Genomic DNA, 22070 nt, shown 5'->3' with positions numbered 1-22070 from the left:
CAAATAATAGATGGTTCACTCTGGGGCTGTGTATCGACACTCTGATCCCCGGTAGTACACGGTTCTGCTGAGCTTTGTTGCAAAGTCCGGAGAGGACCTCGCTGCATAGAATGAACACATAGGGCGAGAGGGGGTATCCTTGGCGGATTCCTCTTTGTGGTTGAACTCTCCCTTGCGCAGAACCATTGAGAAGGTAAGAGTAAGATACTGTTGAGATGCATAGCATAATCCAGTTTATCCATGTTTGATGAAAACCCATTCTTTTCATAACCAGACTGATAAATTCCCATTCAATGCGGTCATAGGCTTTACTCATGTCTGTCTTCACAGCCATGAACCCTCGAACTGTGGCTCCAGAGGTCTTAAGGTAGTGAAGATTTTCATGTGTTATCAATACATTGTCAGTTATAGCTCTTTTAGGAACAAAGGCTGATTGGTTCTCTGATATGATGACTTGCAGGATAGGTTGCAATCTTTTTGCCATTAGCTTGGATATGATCTTGTAGAAGACTGTGCAGAGAGCAATTGGACGATAGTCCGCCATCTTCTGTGGACTCAATATTTTTGGTATGAGCCTAATATGGGTTTCATTAACTTTTGTTGGTGAAGTGTTGTTCAGGAAAAAACTTTGAATCTCAAGCACGATGTTTGTCCCTACTGTGCTCCAATTAGATTGGAAGAAACTGGCAGAGAAGCCGTCTGGTCCCGGGGCTTTATCAGGGTGGATATCGAAGCAGGCTGCCTTGATTTCTTCTGGTGTCGGGATAGTAATGAGGGACAGGTTCATTTCAGGGCTCACGCAAGGATCAATGGCTTCCCATACAGTGGATGTTCTATCTCCTTCTTCAGAGGTAAATAGTTTTTGGAAGTAATCAGTAATGACTTTAAGGATCTCATCTTCTTTGTATGAGGGAACACCATTATCATCTTCGATGACAGAGAATTTGTTTACTGCTTGTCTACCTCGAGTTATAGCATGGAAGTACCCAGTATTCTTATCACCAAGAGTCAGCCACATTTGTCTACTCCTTTGTTTCCAGTATTCTTCCTCAGCCTGATACGCCCTCAGGAGATTACAATTGATTGTAGAGATCAAGCTAGAGTCTGGATTTTGGTTAGATATAGCTTCTTCCAGCTTACTACGTTGAAGTTCGATCTCCATCTGGCTTTGTTGGTATTTTACTTGCGACCAGATAATGATAGCTTGTCTGCATCGAGCAAGTTTACAGAGAACTTCCTCTTGTTCATCAGACTCCCAAGCAGTATATATGATCTCTTCAACATCCGGATTCTCCTTTAGTCGTCGATCATACCTGAACAGCCCTTTCTTCTTCTTTTTTGTCAGGTCCAGATAGGTAAGCAGGGGTCTATGATCTGACCCTTCAAAGCGCAAATAGTCACTCCTATTAGATGGATACGCTTCAGCCCAGGAACTGTTGGACATAGCTCTGTCCAGACGGCAATGAACTATATGATCATGTCGTTTACCTCTCCAAGAGAGAAAGTTGCCAGAGTGTCGGAGGTCAAAGAGATCGCACTCCGCCATAAAGGAGCGAATGTCAACAAAAGGTACCTTCGTGTCTCTCAGGGCCTCCTTGTTTCTATGAGGTGTCTATTATGTCATTGAAGTCTCCTGTCAGGAACCAAGGGGATTCTCTGGTAATGCCAAAGGTAGTGAGTGCATCCCAACAAGCTTTTCTTTTTGATCTATCTGGTTCACCATAGATAAATGTTGAGAAAAAGGACTTTCCTTCCGATGTGACACAAGTGTCAATATAATCTTTGTAGGCATTGATGATGTTAAGGCCTCCACCCCCGGACTGTGAGGAGGGACAAAAACGTGATGAGGATAGTTCATCCACTGAAGGGACGACAGGACCTTCTCATCACTGTTCTTAGTCTCCATGAGGAATAGAATGTCAGGTGAGATACTGGAGTGCATCTCACGTAAGCGTCGGCCTGTTGTGGGATTCCCCAACTCACAACAAATCCAGCTCAGTATCTTTAAGGAAGAGGATTTGGTGGATTGGGAAAATCCACCTTCTTCTTTACAGACGCTGGTATGATGGTTTGCGTAGGGGGATCTCCACTGCTTCTGGCATTCTGAGCTGAGATCGGCTCCTTACCAGTGCTTCTGCGACTTGAGCTGGGTAGGTTTACTTTTGGGTTGCTCTTTCTTTGAGTTAGGGGTTTCTTTGGGGACCCATTTGCCAAATTTCGCTTTTGGCTCTTTGCTCCTACTNTGATCATGTCGTTTACCTCTCCAAGAGAGAAAGTTGCCAGAGTGTCGGAGGTCAAAGAGATCGCACTCCGCCATAAAGGAGCGAATGTCAACAAAAGGTACCTTCGTGTCTCTCAGGGCCTCCTTGTTTCTATGAGGTGTCTATTATGTCATTGAAGTCTCCTGTCAGGAACCAAGGGGATTCTCTGGTAATGCCAAAGGTAGTGAGTGCATCCCAACAAGCTTTTCTTTTTGATCTATCTGGTTCACCATAGATAAATGTTGAGAAAAAGGACTTTCCTTCCGATGTGACACAAGTGTCAATATAATCTTTGTAGGCATTGATGATGTTAAGGCCTCCACCCCCGGACTGTGAGGAGGGACAAAAACGTGATGAGGATAGTTCATCCACTGAAGGGACGACAGGACCTTCTCATCACTGTTCTTAGTCTCCATGAGGAATAGAATGTCAGGTGAGATACTGGAGTGCATCTCACGTAAGCGTCGGCCTGTTGTGGGATTCCCCAACTCACAACAAATCCAGCTCAGTATCTTTAAGGAAGAGGATTTGGTGGATTGGGAAAATCCACCTTCTTCTTTACAGACGCTGGTATGATGGTTTGCGTAGGGGGATCTCCACTGCTTCTGGCATTCTGAGCTGAGATCGGCTCCTTACCAGTGCTTCTGCGACTTGAGCTGGGTAGGTTTACTTTTGGGTTGCTCTTTCTTTGAGTTAGGGGTTTCTTTGGGGACCCATTTGCCAAATTTCGCTTTTGGCTCTTTGCTCCTACTAAACGTAGGCCTGTTTTCCCAGTAGGTTTTGCAACAGGTAGTCTACCTCTGCCCCTTTTTGTGTTTTGGGTAGAAGTTTCAGTGTGTTCCAGAGTTTGTTCACGATCAAAGAGGTATTCTCTCAGTGGGGGTCATCCGGGGGTATCTCTTGTGAGAAGGCAATCGGGGGCTGGATGGTGTTCTCTGTAGCAGCTTGAATAAGTCTGTCAGCAATGTCTGACATCAGGTTCTTAGCTTCTCCTTGAATAACTCTTTGTTTTCTGGCTGCACTCTCAGTGGGGTCTGGAACTGTGAGGTATTGTATAATGACTTCCCTCAACTCATTCATAACTTGATCTTTGGAAGGTATACTTTCAGGTATCACATTATAGGTAGGTTGTGCTAGTGGGAGTGGAAGGCTTCCCACCGGTGGTGGAGGGGGAGGAGTAACCGGGTCCGGGGCATCAAACTCTCTTTCTAGAGGTGGTCGTCTCGGTCTAGAGGAGTCAGATCGTTCTAACGTTTCTCCACCTCCCGGGATGATTTTCTTTCTCCATTGCCTGGTGGAGATCTTATCTCTCCAGTGTCCTCTTGGGGGAGGGCTTGCTTGTTCTGACCGCCTACTTGAGGACTGTCTTGAATAAGGATGGATTCTTTCTCTCTCCACCACTCTCCTTCGGTTTAGGTGGTGCTGGTTTTGATTAGGGTGGCGAGGCAGATAGTTATTGTTCTGCGCCCCAGAGATAGATCGACTGTTGTGGTATTCTTGCCCAGTAGGTATGTAATGTCTGGAAGCTGATTGACCAGAGGCGGTTGTTGGAGCTCTAAAGTTGTCCTCTGGTGTATAGTAGTTTCTCCTGACCGTTTGAGAGACAGAGGGCGCAGCCAAGACACTGGTTTTACGGGTATCTTTGTCCGGGATAAGAGACGGACAGTCTTTCACTTCATGTGTGAGTTTAAAACAGTATGAACAGTGGTTCTTCAGGTTCTTGTAATCCAGTATAACCAGAGCTTCGCTACCATTGGGAAAGTCCACCATGGTTTCTTTAACAATAGGCTCGAGGCCATCTATTAGTACGCGGAGTTTAGCGGAATCAGAGGAGATCTCCATTTTTTCTATTACACCAAGTTCTTGGCCAATGACCTCTAGCATCTGTGGTTGCCAGTAATGTTTTGGGAGGCCCTGTAGTTCAACCCAGAAAGGGATCTTGGATGGAAAAGAAGCAGAGATAGTGGGCTCCCACTTTTGTAGGATAACCATCCATTGGCTATAGTGATATGGTCTATTATCAAGGACTTTCTGCATATCCTCCTCTAGGTCAAACCGGAACTGAAAGCATCCCCGACCCAGATCTGCACCAATGGCTTTGCCTTTTAGATTCCATCTGCTGACTAAGAAAGGGAACAAAGACCAAATTCTCTGGGCTTGCGGGTTTGTTAATCTTCCCATTAGAGTGAGCGAGTTTTCTTCAATAAGGGTGGATGTATCTAGTTCCGAGGCTCGGATGCGTCTGCGGTGGGGAGGGGAGGAGTTACCCGCAACTTCTTTACCTTTGAAGTGATAAGGTATTCTCTTGTCCATGATTTAGGTTTAGACAAATATGGTTGGTGGGTTAAAGCAAGGGGACTTTGGGTATACTAGGTTTGTATGAAAGTTTAACTAGTTTCAAAAGTTTATGCAGGGTTATAAAAGTTGTAAGAAAAACCGACAAAGGATTACGTACCAGATAGCTTAACCTTCATCTTCAAGAGCACTAAGCAAGGAGACTAACCGGAGGGGAGGTTTCCGGGGGGATTCTCATCGTCGATATGCGTAGGACCGATGGACTTAGTAGAGGCGGGTANTTTCTTTAACAATAGGCTCGAGGCCATCTATTAGTACGCGGAGTTTAGCAGAATCAGAGGAGATCTCCATTTTTTCTATTACAACAAGTTCTTGGCCAATGACCTCTAGCATTTGTGGTTGCCAGTAATGTTTTGGGAGGCCCTGTAGTTCAACCCAGAAAGGGATCTTGGATGGAAAAGAAGCAGAGATAGTGGGCTCCCACTTTTGTAGGATAACCATCCATTGGCTATAGTGATATGGTCTATTATCAAGGACTTTCTGCATATCCTCCTCTAGGTCAAACCGGAACTGAAAGCATCCCCGACCCAGATCTGCACCAATGGCTTTGCCTTTTAGATTCCATCTGCTGACTAAGAAAGGGAACAAAGACCAAATTCTCTGGGCTTGCGGGTTTGTTAATCTTCCCATTAGAGTGAGCGAGTTTTCTTCAATAAGGGTGGATGTATCTAGTTCCGAGGCTCGGATGCGTCTGCGGTGGGGAGGGGAGGAGTTACCCGCAACTTCTTTACCTTTGAAGTGATAAGGTATTCTCTTGTCCATGATTTAGGTTTAGACAAATATGGTTGGTGGGTTAAAGCAAGGGGACTTTGGGTATACTAGGTTTGTATGAAAGTTTAACTAGTTTCAAAAGTTTATGCAGGGTTATAAAAGTTGTAAGAAAAACCGACAAAGGATTACGTACCAGATAGCTTAACCTTCATCTTCAAGAGCACTAAGCAAGGAGACTAACCGGAGGGGAGGTTTCCGGGGGGATTCTCATCGTCGATATGCGTAGGACCGATGGACTTAGTAGAGGCGGGTAAAGGACCGCTGGATACTTCCTTTAACGGCTAAAATGGGTTGGTAAGATGCGGTTTTTTGAAAAGTTCCTTCTGTTTTGGGAGGGCATCGGGACTCGTGTCTGAGAGAGTTTTTGTTAGTATATTAACTTACTTTTCACCCTTCATTTAAGGGGCTTGTTATAATTAAAAATATATATGGATCCAAAATAAAGAGATATTATATATATATATCATTAATTTAGTCTTATAATAGATACTTTTTTCAATTTCAAAACTTAAATAAAAATCATTCGTAAGATATTAAAACTTAAATTCAAACCAGATAATCTCGTTGTAATAAATCAAATAAGAAAACTACTTATTTTAACATTATTAAATTAAAAACATCAATTTCTTACTTAATTTATCTAAATAGAAAATTAATATTATTTAATACTTTCAACCACAAAAAATATTTCTACAATAAAAAAACTTAAAACCAAACCCAATACATATCAAAATCATTAGAACTATTGAAATTTTTTATAATTCACGTTTATTAAGAATTATTATAATATCTGAAAACATATTAAGGCTTTTTCATTTCACTTTTATTAAGTTTTGCAATAGAAAATATATTGTATATAATTTATTCATCCAGTCTTATAATAGTTAAGTTTTTTCTATTGCAATAAAAAACATCAACTTATTATTTGATTTATTTAAATACATTTTTTATTAAATAAAGCAATATATTTGATTGTAAACAACAAAAACACACAATATTTATTTTTAATATTTAGAAGATAGAAGATCCAAAAAATTGATTTTGCAAAACAATATATTTGACTATAAAAAGTTGACTATTAGTTTAGCTTCAATTCCAAGGTTACTGACACATCAGTTTTTGTAATGAAGTAGAAGCTGACACATCAGTAAAAATAGCTAACAAATCAAACTATAATGATTAATACACATCATCTATAATTTTGCTTATCTATCAAATAACATTCTCCCCGAAACTGTTAAACCTGATGAAGCTAAACAGCTTAGAGACGAGGTAAACACTCCTCAACAGATCTGGATTTACTCGCTCTCTCGATTTTGCTCTGTTGTCCCCAAATTGAATTTTCGTTTTCTGGGGACACTTAAAGTCTTGATCTTTGGATGTTGTAATTACTCATTGATGTTGATTATGTCGTAAAGGTAAGTTCTTTAGCCTTTTGAGAAGTAGGTTTTGCATAATAACTTGGCTTGGTGGTGAGTTACTTAATTTGATGGGTTCATTTTTGACATTGAGTGTGTAGGTACGTGGGATGTTTTATCATGCTTTTGATGGATATATGAACAATGCTTTTCCACTTGATGAATTGAGACCGTTATCTTGCCAAGGTGAAGATACACTTGGAGGCTATGCGTTGACCTTGGTAAACTACTGTTGTATTTGATCTTTGCTTGTTTAAGGCTCTGTGTTGTGTTCCCCGAACCGAGATTTATGGACCTAAGATAAATTAACGTGATGCATTACCAAAGAAATTATAATGATTTGGGTAGAGATATATATGTGTGTACCTGTTCAAGTTGGAGACCGAGAGCGCTTCACTTCTTCTGTTCTATGGATTGGTAAAAATCTTCAGTTTAATATAGTGAGTAATGATTGGTTTTGGCTAGGTCGGGTGAGCAAGCTTGCACTGCTTATGTGATGTTCATGGATTCTTATTCTCAAGAAACTGCTGTTTTACTCAGTGTAAGTCTTGTTTCTACTCTGCAGGTGTGGTCCTTGCAAAGTGATTGCTCCCAAATACAAAGAGCTATCTAAGAAGTATCAGGATATGGTGTTTCTTAAGCTTGACTTCAACCAAGACAACAAGGTTTGTTCTTCCTTTTGCTATTAATGTGTCTTAATTCTTATGTTAACACATAAATATTGAGAGCAAAAACTTACACATCGATCCTACCTTCCTCGAGTTAGGTATCTAATTCAAGGAAAGGTTTAACTGTCATTGCACATCTTGACATGTGAAGTCCAGTTTTGGTCTGTCTTGAGTCAAAAACTTGTTTTGGCTTTATTAGAACATCGTTCACACACAATACGTCATACACCACATTGGTTGGGCTTTGGACTTAAAAGAAAAAGTTATGTGTTCAGATTTTTACAGTTGGAACAAAGTGAGGCTGAGGTATTGCGACGGAGCTTCATTCGCGGGAGATTCACAACATGGCAACGGGGTAAAACCGCTTTTAACCAATTTGCTTTCTTTAACCGATTTTAATAACCAGAAATGTTCTGGTTTATGATTTTTTGTTTCTTACTGATTTTAACCGATTAAATGAATGACAGACGTCACTGCTTTATTTCAGAGGACAACGAATATGGAATGCCATAATTCGTGACCTTCTTCCCTAAGGTTTAGCAAAAGCCCACAAGGTAAAAATTCTTCTTTTATACCCTGGATCGGTTTGGTATTCGATTAAGTTTCATTACCCAAATCATTTGTTTTAGTAATAATAACCATCAGTCAAGTATAAAATATATTGTGAATTTTTTAACACTTAAAGTGATCTTTGGATGTTGTAACTACTCATTGATGTTGATTATGTCATTGATGTTGCTTGCAGATATATGATTGTAAACGGTGACTAATTAATTGTCAAGAATAATGTGCTCCTTCTCTGGCAGGTCTGGTTCGACCATCCAACAATGGTTGCAGAGCCTTCACGCCAATACTCATGTTTGGTCTGAAATCATTTTTGTATTGTACACAAAAAGTAACAATTGCAGGTAACGCATTATCATCTTGTTCTATGTCCTAACCATTAATTCCAGCTAATATAGTGCCTATTCAATTTATCTTGTCTCACGGTGATAATTTAAGTTAGAAAATCTCAATTGTGTGCTCCAGATTCAATCTTTGTATAGAGTTATGTCTTTTATAGACTTCTGATTTTTGCTTATTTGTTTAGCAAAAGTAAACATAAGTTTTGATATCTAACAATTTCTTGACATGATAATATATGATTCGGTAGAGGAATATAAAGAGTTAATTTTATTGATTATAAATGGGTAGAGGAATGTAAGGGTGGTACTCCTTTGTGTGCTTGAGAAAATTTTCAAATTGAACTCTAAGGTAAGTTTTAATTATTTTAATAAGGTAAATGCAATCTAACCAATACAATCTAATTTTATTTATTTCAAAATAAACACCATATAAAATTAACCTGAAAAAAAAAAAAAAAAAAAAAACACCAAGCCAAATATGACAGGGGCTAAATATGAAGACTTGCTTCGAGAATTCTAGGATAAAATAAAAGAACTTGTAGCTACGTTTCTTAAAATTAAAAATTTANACCATTAATTCCAGCTAATATAGTGCCTATTCAATTTATCTTGTCTCACGGTGATAATTTAAGTTAGAAAATCTCAATTGTGTGCTCCAGATTCAATCTTTGTATAGAGTTATGTCTTTTATAGACTTCTGATTTTTGCTTATTTGTTTAGCAAAAGTAAACATAAGTTTTGATATCTAACAATTTCTTGACATGATAATATATGATTCGGTAGAGGAATATAAAGAGTTAATTTTATTGATTATAAATGGGTAGAGGAATGTAAGGGTGGTACTCCTTTGTGTGCTTGAGAAAATTTTCAAATTGAACTCTAAGGTAAGTTTTAATTATTTTAATAAGGTAAATGCAATCTAACCAATACAATCTAATTTTATTTATTTCAAAATAAACACCATATAAAATTAACCTGAAAAAAAACAAAAAAAAAAAAAAAAACACCAAGCCAAATATGACAGGGGCTAAATATGAAGACTTGCTTCGAGAATTCTAGGATAAAATAAAAGAACTTGTAGCTACGTTTCTTAAAATTAAAAATTTAGAATAAGATAAATAAAACATAAAATATAATTTAAATTAAACATAGTGCATATAGTCCATGAAGCGGTAGATTTCCTTGTAAATAAAGCATCCATCGCATACATCATCGAATTCGCCAGCAACACATGTGTTCCCAACTTCAATCTCACTTAAGAGGAAATCGTAATTATGGTATTTCCTCACACTCAACTCTAGAATGACTTCACGACAATTTTGTTGGCATTGTCTTACCACTTGCAGCCCTTGATTCTTCCAAAGTTGGGTAACATAGCTGGGTAACATTTTGTTCCACAAAATAACAGTAATTGTTTGCCAAAAAAAAACCAAACAAAAAAGCACTTCCAAACTAAGTACATAATAAACGTTAATTTACATAAATAAAAAACTCCATCAATCAAAAAAAAACAAAATACAGCCAATCAAAACCACACAATAAATCATCCACAAAACAATCCACAAATAATATGCTAAAGATATAATGAATCTCTAATCCAACACAAACATACAAAAACAGAATACAACACATTATAAAAAGAAAACCACACAAAATAATCAAAATTACACAAAAAAACACATAAAAACCCTCCCAGCGGCGTAGCGCGGGTACTATCCTAGTTATCCTAATTCTTATTTGCATGTAATCTTACAGTCGAGATAGCTGCATAGTTTTTTGTTTCTTTCTTTTTGTATAATCCATATCAGCTTATCCCGTCAGCTTTGGTTGAAAACAGATCAAAATGTTATAGAATGTGTTTCTTTTCAAATTATATCAACTAAGATTATTAAAGCTGGACTTGTACCGATTGATCGAGTAAATATGATTGTGATCCAGATATGAATTGGTCACTTGATTAGTGTCCTATTTAGGTATTTTCTAAAATATATTAATATCTCTAGCAAAAGTATGATTATACTGTAAAAAATAAAATAAAACCAATATGCAATAAATTTAATTGGAAAAAATAGTTGACCAAAGAAAACAAAGACAAAACATATAGAATATGTTCAAATGATCCCTGTCCTGGCCAATACAAAATTTGCTTTAATAAAATTTAAAAATTGATTAATAAATTGCTTCTCAATTTTGTTTTTTTTTTTACCTCAATTGCTTCTCAATTTAGGTTTGAATAAAAGAAAAATAATAGAAAAGGCAAAGCCAACTAATTAAATACCCGATTCCGTTTGAAATACAAATACAACCTAACACAAATTAAAAGTCAATGGTTAACGAGAATTTCATAAAGGGTCATCATCTCTATATTTACTATACATATTTCGTTGTTTCCTTATCTGACAAGTGAAAAAAACATAATTAACAATTACGGAGTAATTTATAAAAATAACTCCTTGATCAAATATGAGTCCTGTGGCGATTCTGTTCATAGTGTTTGGGGCATTTCTCTTGTTTTTGTTCATCTTATGGCTTATTCACTTTCTCTACCACAAAGCTAAGAAGGATGGCAAGGAAAGCATCGCCTGTCTCGGCAGCGGTTACGGTGGCGACTTCGGCGGTTGACTTTAATCTTACCCGTGGCAACATGCAATTTTATTACTTTGTTGGAAACTTGGAATGTGCATAGCTTTTATCCATACAAGTTCTTTGTTTAAATTTGTTTGTTTTGAAGTATCATAGATTTTTTTTTTTTTTTTGTTTTTTTTTGTATCATGGATTTTTCTATGTACGTACTTACGCAAAAGCGTCTATGCGTGTGCTTGTGTATTAATTTGTGTATAATATATAAAAGTTTAAACTATTTTCTTGTAAAAATTACCAACTGAGTGGTGGTCTAGCTAGTGGTTTTAAGAATGTCAACTCGAGATCCAAGTTAAATTAATTAATTCTACTTGGGAATATTGATTCACACCTTATATGTGGTATTATCAACGGTGTTTTGAACACCTGAGAAAATTATGGGCCAAAGATTCAGAACCTTAACTGTTTGTCGAAAAAAAAAACAGAAAAACCCGGAAAATTGATTGAAAATTGAAAGTCTCTTACTAGTTAATAATTTACTTAAGAATATTAGTCCAATATATCAGAAATGATTTAGTATATGAGCCAAAGACTGAGAAAAACAGAATGGTTAAATCACAATTCTCAACTAGCTTGGCATATGTTATAATTATTATTAAACCTAAATACCCGTTTACCAATTAAATAAAACCTAAATACTCTTAAATACTATAAAATCATAAATACAAAGTCAACGAGACAACTTCCAAATACAAAAGTCTGAAAAATGGCTTACCTCGAAAAAAGTCTTACTGTATATAAAAGAAAATACTACACACAAATAAAGAGAAAGATAGATCAAAATCAAGATTTAGAAATCAAGTAAAACAAAAAACAAAATGACTCCTTTGAAGATTGTGGACATAGTGATCGGGGTAATATTCTTGATCGTATTTATCTTATGTCTCTTCTACTATCGTTACAGCAAGAGTCAGAAAGACGGCAGGAAAGAAAGCACCACCGGCGGCTGCTGCTGATGAAAACTTTAAACGTTCCTTCTAAAGATTTATTATATACATTTGTGTTTTTTTTGAAATATGTAAGAAAGTTATAATTTGGGTGTGTGTACGTTTGCGGGTGTTGTAGAGATGAGATAAACATATAAATAAATGAATCAACATATTTGTTTTGTTTTGTTGTTTAATTTTTTCTCGACCTGTATAATCCAACGTCGTCGAAATATTTGGTAATTCTATTAGTTAATTAAAAAAAATCGATTCACCAGTCACCACTAAGTCTTCTTGAAAAAAAATAACAATTTGACACCTTTCATAGTAAAAATTCTACATTAAATTATTATTCTTATTAAAATTACAGAATATTCTATCAGAGATTTCTAATTCAAAAGGCATATATATCTCAAACTACTATGTCATTAGAAATTTCGTACATATTTAAGAACAAATAAATATAAGTATATACAAACTTTCAATTGACGATACTAGCTGATATCTAATTTTGAAACTAATAATTTCTAAATAATCTTAAACATGTTATAAGATCATATTTATTTTTAATGCTAAATAAATTGTAGAAGCTCTTAAATTATTTTCAAGTTATCAGATCATAATATTGTAAGTTTTAAATGGTGAAAACCAGCTTCAGCATTATCTTACCTTTTCACAAGATATACATATATATATATATATATATAATTAATATTCAGTCTAACAAAAATAGGATGAGAAAAGAAAAAAAATCATTAAATCCAACAGAAAATATATCCAAACTATAGCAGCATAAAAAAAAAAAAAAAAAAAAACCTATAGCAGCATCATCTAACTAGAAAATCTTTAAAATACATGTATGCATAACTAACTTCCTCCGCCACATCCTCCACCGGCACCACCGTGATGTCCACCGAAACCACCGCCACCGTGATGTCCACCAAAACCACCGCCACCGTGATGGCCACCAAAACCACCGCCACCGTGATGGTAACCAGCATGATGGTGGCGGTGATGATCAGAATCGGAGACAGTAGGAAGAGACGCAGCAGCGGCTGGATAAAACATGTAGCTACCATCACCATTGCTTGTACTTACCGCGCTGGTTCTCTGGTTGTTGAGCTTTTGTGCAGACAATGTTACTCTCCTTCTTCTTCCCCGTTACTACTGCAAGTATTACTGCAAGTAAAACTAAGAAACCACCACAACATGCTATGATAATCAAAAAAGTTTCCATGATCTCTCTCTCTGCAACAAACCAAATAAAAGAAAAAAAAAAACTGTGAAACAATCACGTTTTATTTATTAACAAACTAATGCAAACGTATTTATACGTAGTTATTATCTATTAGTATCTGTTTATCTGTTTATTTAGTTTCTATTTATTTTGGATAAGGGCTTTGGCCTAGCTATTGAGCCTATATTATAGGCGTATTTTAAGGGTATCACTGATAATTTGGTACAATATTTTAAAATTTTTAAAAACTCGAATTTGAGTTTTGTTGATTTGTTATTGACTTTACAATATTGAGTTATACTCTTTGTAAAACTATTAGACCAAAACTTAAATTAATCAGAAAACATGAAAAAAAAATTATTAAGTTGAGCTAATTTAATGAAAAATAAAATTCTCTTTTAAAAGTATATATGTAATATAGATTAATCAATCTCCTAGGTATCCACCATGCAAATACAACTTTGATTTCGCATGTAGAAAAAAGATCAATCAGAATGTTATGTATGTTTCTCTTATAAAGTCGATTTCCCCAAACTAAAGAAAATTAAAGAAGGCGCACGGTACCAAAAAAAAAATAATCAATAAATCCATATAGTAGAAGCATGGTTAAATAACTTCCTCACTCGCCGCCACCACCACCACATCCTCCTCCGCCACAGCCACCACCACATCCTCCTCCATGATGCCCACCATCACAACCACCGTGATGGCCGGAGTCAGAGACAGTAGGGAGAGACGCAGCCGCTGGATATAGCATGAAGCAACCACCATCATGGCTTGTTGTTACATTTCTATGGTTTTTTGGCTTCTGCGAAGGCCCATGAGTGACTGTCTTCTTCTTCCCCAAAAAACTAAACAACAAAGAAACAATCAAAACTATAAATAAACTGTTGGATTAAGCTTGAAATAGCTTAAGGCCCAAGAAAAGTATATTTAGGAGGATAAGCTAAATATACATATTTGTGTTTTAGGAGTAATCTAAATAAGTTACTTTTCCTATTCTAGATTAGGAAATTTGTGTTGTGATACAAGAGAGTTGTAAAACCTAAAAGATTGAGAGAGCTTTAGGTTTTTGAGTTATTTTTCCTAAAGTAATAAAAGAGAGTTTTTCTTGTTCTTGATTCAAAGTTCTTAGTTCCATATTTGGTATCAGAGCTAGAAACCAAAGGCATTAAGAAGAAGGCGAGAGGCGTTATCTTGTGAAGTTAAAACATGAGTGAGTTAATTCCAACAACCGCAACCGCAGCAAACACACCGCAGGAAACTGGTTCCTTGACCATCAAGTGTTTGATGCTTACCTTGACCAACTACACGGTCTGGTCTATGCATATGACTTTGACGCTTAAGGTCCACAAAGTATGGGAGTCGATTGAACCTGGAAAAAACGACGCAGAGAAGAATAACATGGTGAAAGTTTTGCTATTCCAATCTATACCTGAAGCATTGATCCTACAAGTTGGAAACCTTGAAACCTCAAAAGCTGTTTGCGATGCCATAAAAACAAGGCATATGGGAGCAGAGAGAGTCAAAGAAGCAAGACTGCAAACTTTGATGGCTGAATTTGACAGGTTGAAGATGAAAGAGTCTGACAAGATTGATGATTTTGCTGGCAGGCTCTCTGAATTTTCTACAAAATCGGCAGCCTTGGGAGAAACTATAGAAGAACTGAAGATTGTGAAGAAATTTCTTAAAAGTCTACCAAGGAAAAGATACATACACATCGTGGCTTCGCTTGAACAAGTTCTTGATTTGAACACAACAACCTTTGAAGATATTGTGGGAAGGTTGAAAACTTACGAAGAAAGAATTTCCGAAGAAGAGGATAATCAAGAGGATCAAGGAAAGCTCATGTATGCTACTGCAGAATCACAATCATATCAGGCTCTTTATAATGCTGGATGAGGAAGAGGTCAAGGTGAAAGATTCTATAGACGGGGAAGAGGACGTGGACATTACGGTTATCCTCCGAACAACAGCTACCGACAAGAGAGAGATACATCTAAAGTCGTGTGCTACAGGTGTGATAAGACAGGACACTATGCGTCGGATTGCCCAGATAGACTTCTTAAACTTCAAGAGACACTCGAGAATGAACAGAATAAGATACAAGAAGCTGATGCATTGATGATGCACGAGGTGGTTTACCTCAATGAAATGAATGTGAAACCTAATGAATTTGAAACACAAACAGATGGTGATAATGTGTGGTATTTGGACAATGGTGCTAGCAACCATATGAGTGGAAATCGGTCATACTACTCAAGGATTGACGAGACGGTCACGGGAAAGGTCCAATTTGGAGATGACTCTCGTATTGACATAAAAGGAAAGGGATCTATCCTTTTTGTAACTAAGAATGGAGAAAGGAAGGTGCTAGCCGATGTCTACTTTATACCGGACTTGACGAGCAACATAATTAGTCTTGGACAAGCCACAGAAGGTGGTTGCGATGTTAGAATGAAAGGAGACTTCCTAACTCTACATGACCGTGATGGTAAGCTCTTGGTTAAGGCAAATAAGTCTCGAAATCGTTTGTACAAGGTGACTATGGAAATAGAGCATACAAAATGGTGTTTACAACTTCAGACAGTGAGTGATTCAGCGAAGTGGCATGCAAGGTTAGGACATATCGGGTTAGAGAGCATGAAGACAATGGTGAAGAAAGAATTAGTCACATGGATGTCGAGTATTGAGATTGAAAAAGAGTTGTGTGCTTCATGCTTGCTTGGGAAACAAATAAGAAAAGTTATTCCTCAAGCAACATCATATCGAGCCACACACACGCTTGTCTTCATGCTCTCTAACCCGATATGTCCTAACCTTGCGTGCCACTTCGCTGAATCACTCATACACGGAGATCTTTGCGGACCAATCACTCCTGCTACACCGGCGCGGAAAAGATACATATTTGTACTCATCGACGACTGTTCCCGCTACATGTGGTCGATCCTCTTGAAAGAAAAAAGCGAAGCACTCGACAAGTTCAAGATCTTTAAATCGATGGTCGAACAAGAAACAGGGACTTCCATAATATGTTTCGAACCGATCGGGGTGGTGAGTTTGTTTCACAGGATTTTCAAACTTTTTGTGATAATAACGGTATCAAAAGGCATCTGACGGCACCGTACTCTCCTCAACAAAATGGTGTTGTTGAGCGACGTAACAAGACGTTATTAGAGATGACAAGGAGTATTTTAAAACACATGTCTTTGCCGAATTACTTGTGGGGAGAAGCAGTGAGGCATGCCACTTACCTTATCAATAGGGTTGCTACAAGAACCTTGGTCGATCAGACTCCTTATGAAGCTTTCAATGAAAAGAAACCAAACATCGAGCATTTACGGGTATTTGGTTGTATAGCATATGCAAAAACAGAGACTCCACACCTTAAAAAGCTGGATGACAGATCAAGAGCTCTTGTACACTTAGGAACAGAACCCGGTTCAAAAACATACCGTTTATTGGATCCATCAAGCCGAAGGATCATAGTGAGTAGAGATGTGGTCTTCGATGAAAGCAAAAGCTGGAACTGGGTGAATCTACAGCAAGATACTGTCAATGATTCGGGAAATTTCAGCATAAGTTTTGAGGAATTTGGTAATAACGGTATTCGGGAGATAGAAACAGTGCAAGAACCAGTTACAAACGAAACAGAGGAGGCGGAAGAAACAAAGGAGATAGACGAAACATAGGAGATGAGTGAAGAAGATCATGTTGACGATGAGGTCACCATGGAAACAGAGAATCTTAGAGAACATTTGACTGCTCAAGTTCCGGTAAGAAAGTCAGGGAGACAAACAAAGAGGCCAAATTATTTGAATGAATTATGTTTTGTTAGCTGAGATTGAAGTTGAAAGAATTCTACTTTCATTAGACGAAGAGCCTTGGGATTTTAGTGAGGCAAAAGGAGAAAAACATTGGATTGAGGCTTGTGAAGAAGAAATAGGATCCATAACAAAGAACAATACTTGGTTTTTGATGGAGCGTCCAGTTGGAGTTAAACCTATCGGACTAAAGTGGGTATTTAAGATCAAACGGAACTCCGATGGTAGCATAAACAAGTATAAGGCAAGACTTGTGGCAAAGGGATATGTGCAAAAACACGGCATATACTACAATGAAGTATTTGCCCTGGTTGCACGCATTGAAACAATTTGTTTCCTTCTTGCATTAGCGGCTTCAAACGGCTGGGAAGTGCATCATCTCGATGTGAAAACGGCTTTCCTTCATGGAGAACTGAAAGAGGTAGTCTATGTGAATCAACCTGAAGGTTTTGAGGTCCAAGGTTCTGAAGATAAGGTTTATAGGCTTAACAAGGCACTCTATGGGTTACGTCAAGCACCAAGAGCGTGGAATAATAAGCTGAATCAAATCCTTAAAGAGTTGAACTTCACTAAGTGCTTCAAGGAACCCTCACTATATCGGAAACAAGAGGAGGAGGATCTTCTTGTCGTGGCAGTGTATGTGGACGATCTGCTTGTAAGTGGTTCTAACCTAAACATGATACTTGATTTTAAAAGGGATATGGCGTCAAGATTTGAGATGAGCGATTTAGGAAAGCTGACCTACTACCTTGGAATTGAAGTTCTGCAACACACAAATGGCATCACCTTGAGCCAAGAGAGATATGCGAATAAGATCTTAGTTGAAGCAGGAATGGAACAGTGTAAGTCTGTTCATATACCCATGGATGCCGGTTTGAAGCTATCTAAAGCACAAAAGGAGCGAAATATTGACGAGAAGGAGTATAGACGAAGCATTGGTTGTCTTCGATACTTACTCCACACTCGACCTGATCTCTCTTATTGTGTTGGGGTGTTAAGTAGATATATGCATGAGCCAAAAGAATCCCATGGAGCAGCCTTGAAACAGGTTATTAGATACCTAAGAGGCACCACTTCTCTTGGTCTTATGTATAATCGTGAAGGGAACAATAGCTTGGTCGGATATAGTGATAGCAGCCACAACTCGGATGAAGATGATGGTAGAAGTACAAGAGGTCACATATTTTGTCTAGGTGCTAGTCCGATTACTTGGTGTACACAGAAGCAATCTACGGTTGCTATGTCGTTATGCGAGGCTGAGTATATGGCTGGTACTGAAGCGGTGAAGCAAGCAATTTGGCTTCAAGACTTGCTTAGCGAAGTGACTGGTTCTGCTAGTGAGAAAATCACAATTCTACTGGATAATAAATCAGCGATAGAGCTTACAAGAAATCTGGTGTTTCATGGTAAAACCAAGCATATACATAGGAGATACTATTTCATAAGAGAATGTGTTGAGAATGGTCTAATAGAAGTGGAGCATGTTCCTGGAACAGAGCAGAAGGCAGACATATTAACTAAGACACTTGGGAGACTAAAGTTCAAGGAGATGAGAGAGTTCATTGGAATTCAAGACTTGAAGAAGAGTGATTTCAATCTTAAGGAGGAGAATGTTGGATTAAGCTTGAAATAGCTTAAGGTCCAAAAAAAATATATTTAGGAGGATAAGCTAAATATACATACAGTAAAACCTCTATAAATTAATAATGTTGGGACCAAGACATTTTATTAATTTATAGTAATATTAATTTATCTATAAATTAATAATTATTATTTTATAGTGTAAATTAATAATTATTAATTTATAGGTATATTTTTAATTGTTTAATTTTTAAAAAACTATGAATTGAGACAATTTTTGCAAAATAAGATTAGAATTTTGGATGTTGTAAACTTTATGGTATTGGAATTGAATTTGAAATAATTAAAAAATATTATTGACAATGAATTACAAATATTATAGACAAATTCACTTATACATATGACATAAATATTCAAATTTATGAATAAGAATATCAATTCTCGTATTTTAATAGTCTATCAAACTATAAAAATGTAAATGATGCATATTTAGAAATTGAAAATTTTAAAAAGTTTTAGCTGTTTTATGAAATGTTATAGAATATTTTATATCATTATAGTTTGAAGATACAATATAACAATTTTTTTATATATATAAGGGTTAAGAGAAACATACTTTACTATATCAGCATATATATATATATACATGATTATTAATTTATGATATTATTGGGACTATATTTTACATGGGGATTTCAAAAAAAATATTATCTTATTATCTTATCGAATTTTGTTAATTTTTACACTGTTCCGACTTGGGATTAGTAAAATTTATTAATTTATAGTGTTTATTAATTTATAGAGTATTAATTTATAGAGGTTTTACTGTATTTGTGTTTTAGGAGTAATCTAAATAAGTTACTTTTCCTATTCTAGATTAGGAAATTTGTGTTAAGAGTTTTTATATTTAAGGTGATACAAGAGACTTGTAAAACCTAAGAGATTGAGAGAGCTTTAGGTTTTTGAGTTATTTTTCGTAAAGTAATAAAAGAGAGTTTTTCTTGTTCTTGATTCAAAGTTCTTAGTTCCATATAAACCACCAAATAGGAAAACGATAAAATAAGTTTCCATGATCTCTTTCTCGCTCTCTCTTTATGCAATACAGAAACAAGAATCGTATAAATAAACTTAAATAGTTCCGTTTTGTTTCTTAACCAGTAAAATAGTCATTATTATCCTTTCGCACGAAAAAAATCATTATAGTTAGGAATTTTCGATATTATCTCATTGTAAACCAAAAATATATCGACGCATAAAACAAAACCTGAAAAGTGCAAAAAAAAAAAAAAAAAGAAAGAATCAATTGGAAATATTTATGTTATTTTTCTGTATCAAATTAACTTCAATGATATATATTCATATTGGTAATTCCTTTGCACAACCGCTTCACAGGCTTCATTGACATAAGCATATATACACAAAGCCTCATCCATTTTAGTCTTGACCTTTTTTTTAGTCTTTTCATTATTAAAATTCAATTTAAACACAAAACTAAAGGAGTATACAAATAACATATATAGATTGATGCATACATTATACATATATAAACCATAATTAAATTACAACAACCAAAAAAATTAGTATCCCATGCAGAAGAGTAGCTAGAAATAATAACATCACAAATCCAATAGGTCAAATTTTGTTAACAAAATAAACAATCAGACACTATATACATCGCGCAACATGAAGACCAACATTGCAATATTCTTTAAATAAGCAATATCTCGGTTAAGATCAATCCAACCGCGAGGTTGGCCGCTTTAACTTCCCGATGCATCGCTCCTATCTTTGTCGCAATAATCGATGAGCCATATGATTAAGATTACCATTACAAAGATAAGCGCTGCAGCCCCAGTAAGTATGACCACCCCCATCGATTGATTTTTCTCTTGAAACTAGATTTTGTTTATGATTTGTTTTTTTTAGAAGAGAACAAGATATGGACGATGACTACTTGTATTAAAAAAATGAACCTCTTGGAAATATTCGAACAATTTGCCTGTAAAAAGGCTTTGGTTTGATTGTATTGCATGTTTTTGACATAATCGTCGTTTTAGCTGCCAATTTGTAGTATGTATGTTAAATAAATGTTTTGAAGTCTGTTTGACCTTCTTAGTATATATGTAAAAGTTGTGAAGAACTGATGGACATTTGAAATTGCAGAAATGGTCTTATATTATTATTAATCTATCTTGAAAATAAGAATTACACATGAAAAATTCTTATCACATAATTTTCACGTTACATACTTTTTCATGTTTTAAGTTAGTTTCTTAATTAATATTGTTCGCTTTGGATCGAGATGGCAAAGCCCGCACGGATTTGTTATTGGACTCCTTTCCAAAATACCTCATACTAAATAGGCTTGGATTTGACTTATATATTAGAAACTTTTTTTCTAATCTTCTGATGTGTAACATCTATTTATTTCAACCTAGGCTCTGATACCAATTGTTGGGCTTAAAAGACCAAGTCAAGTTCCCATTAGTATGATATTGTCCACTTTGGACCGAGATGGCAAAGCCCGCACAGATTTGTTATTGGGCTCCTTCCCAAAAGGCCTCATACTATGTAGGCTTGGACTTGACTCATATATTAGAAACTTCTTTTCTAATCTTCCGATGTGGGACGTTGGTTTATACCCAACAATATCAGCTAGATTATCGACCCATAAATAAGCCTTTCTTGCACCAAGCGAGCTGCCCCAGAGACCCCAGAATGAGGCTCACAAGCCATTGAAGAATTCAAGTTATATGATTAACCGAACCGAACCGAAATTTTGGTTCCGATTCGGGTTCGATTAGAGGTAATAACCGAATGGATATTGTTTCAGATATCTATGGATATCGGTTAATAACCAAACCGAACCGATATCTATTCGGTTATCCCAATATAACCGAATATAACCAAACAAACATTAAAATTGTTTTTCTAGGGCTCAAACCGCAGATCTCTAGGCATAAAAGGAGTGAGTGCAACAACTATACTACGAAGACATTTTAGTGAATCAATACATTTTAGATTAATAAAGTAATAACGTTTAATCTAAAAACCTGAAGCTTGAACTGAATCAATATCATATAAATTTAGACCAAAATATTAAAATATTTTTAATATCTAGAAGATATTAGATATATTTGTCAAAATTATCACATTTTTATTTAAATTTAAAAGTTTTTTTAAAAGTTATATTATTGTAGATATCCGGAACTGAACCGAAAATAACCGAAACCAAACCGAAATAGTAAATTAACCGAATAGATCCTAAACTCCTATATCCGAAATAACCGAAACCAAACCGAATACCCAAACGCCCAGGACTAGTCATCAGTTTCAAGTTTCAACATTATCTTTACTTCTTTTCCGAAAAAAAAATATATTTACTTTTTGTGAAAGGCATAGACAGTTATTCAGATAATAATGTACTATATGTTTAACATAATTAAATAAGAAAATAAAAAGAGAATAAATAAATCCAGTAAAA

General features: G+C 36.1%; 1 protein-coding gene and 1 long non-coding RNA gene across 2 annotated transcripts; one reads left to right on the top strand and one right to left on the bottom strand.

The window, feature by feature from the left end:
* Nucleotides 6613-7768, top strand: LOC104778297. The gene is made up of 4 exons (XR_766426.2): nt 6613-6659; nt 6907-7026; nt 7371-7470; nt 7572-7768. It is a non-coding gene; the product is annotated as an uncharacterized LOC104778297 (long non-coding RNA).
* LOC104779350 (glycine-rich protein HC1-like) lies at nt 12812-13952 on the bottom strand. Its single transcript, XM_010503702.1, has 2 exons — nt 13805-13952; nt 12812-12999 (listed from the first exon to the last, which is right to left on the bottom strand). The coding sequence occupies exons 1-2, from the start codon at nt 13950-13952 to the stop codon at nt 12812-12814; spliced, it is 336 nt and encodes a 111-aa protein (XP_010502004.1).

This window comes from Camelina sativa, chromosome 3 (genome assembly GCF_000633955.1).
Source record: "Camelina sativa cultivar DH55 chromosome 3, Cs, whole genome shotgun sequence".
Classification (NCBI taxonomy): Eukaryota; Viridiplantae; Streptophyta; class Magnoliopsida; order Brassicales; family Brassicaceae; genus Camelina; species Camelina sativa.
Note: the sequence above shows the minus strand (reverse complement) of the source record. Positions and strands in the feature narration are given on the sequence as shown.

Excerpts from the sequence above, each read along its gene's own strand:
- LOC104779350 (XM_010503702.1), bottom strand. The coding sequence starts at position 13,952 with ATGGTGGTTGCTTCATGCTATATCCAGCGGCTGCGTCTCTCCCTACTG. Across the intron at positions 13,000-13,804 it reads TGTGGTGGTGGTGGCGGCGA|CCGCTGCTGCGTCTCTTCCT; the intron begins GTGAGGAAGTTA and ends TGTTTTATCCAG.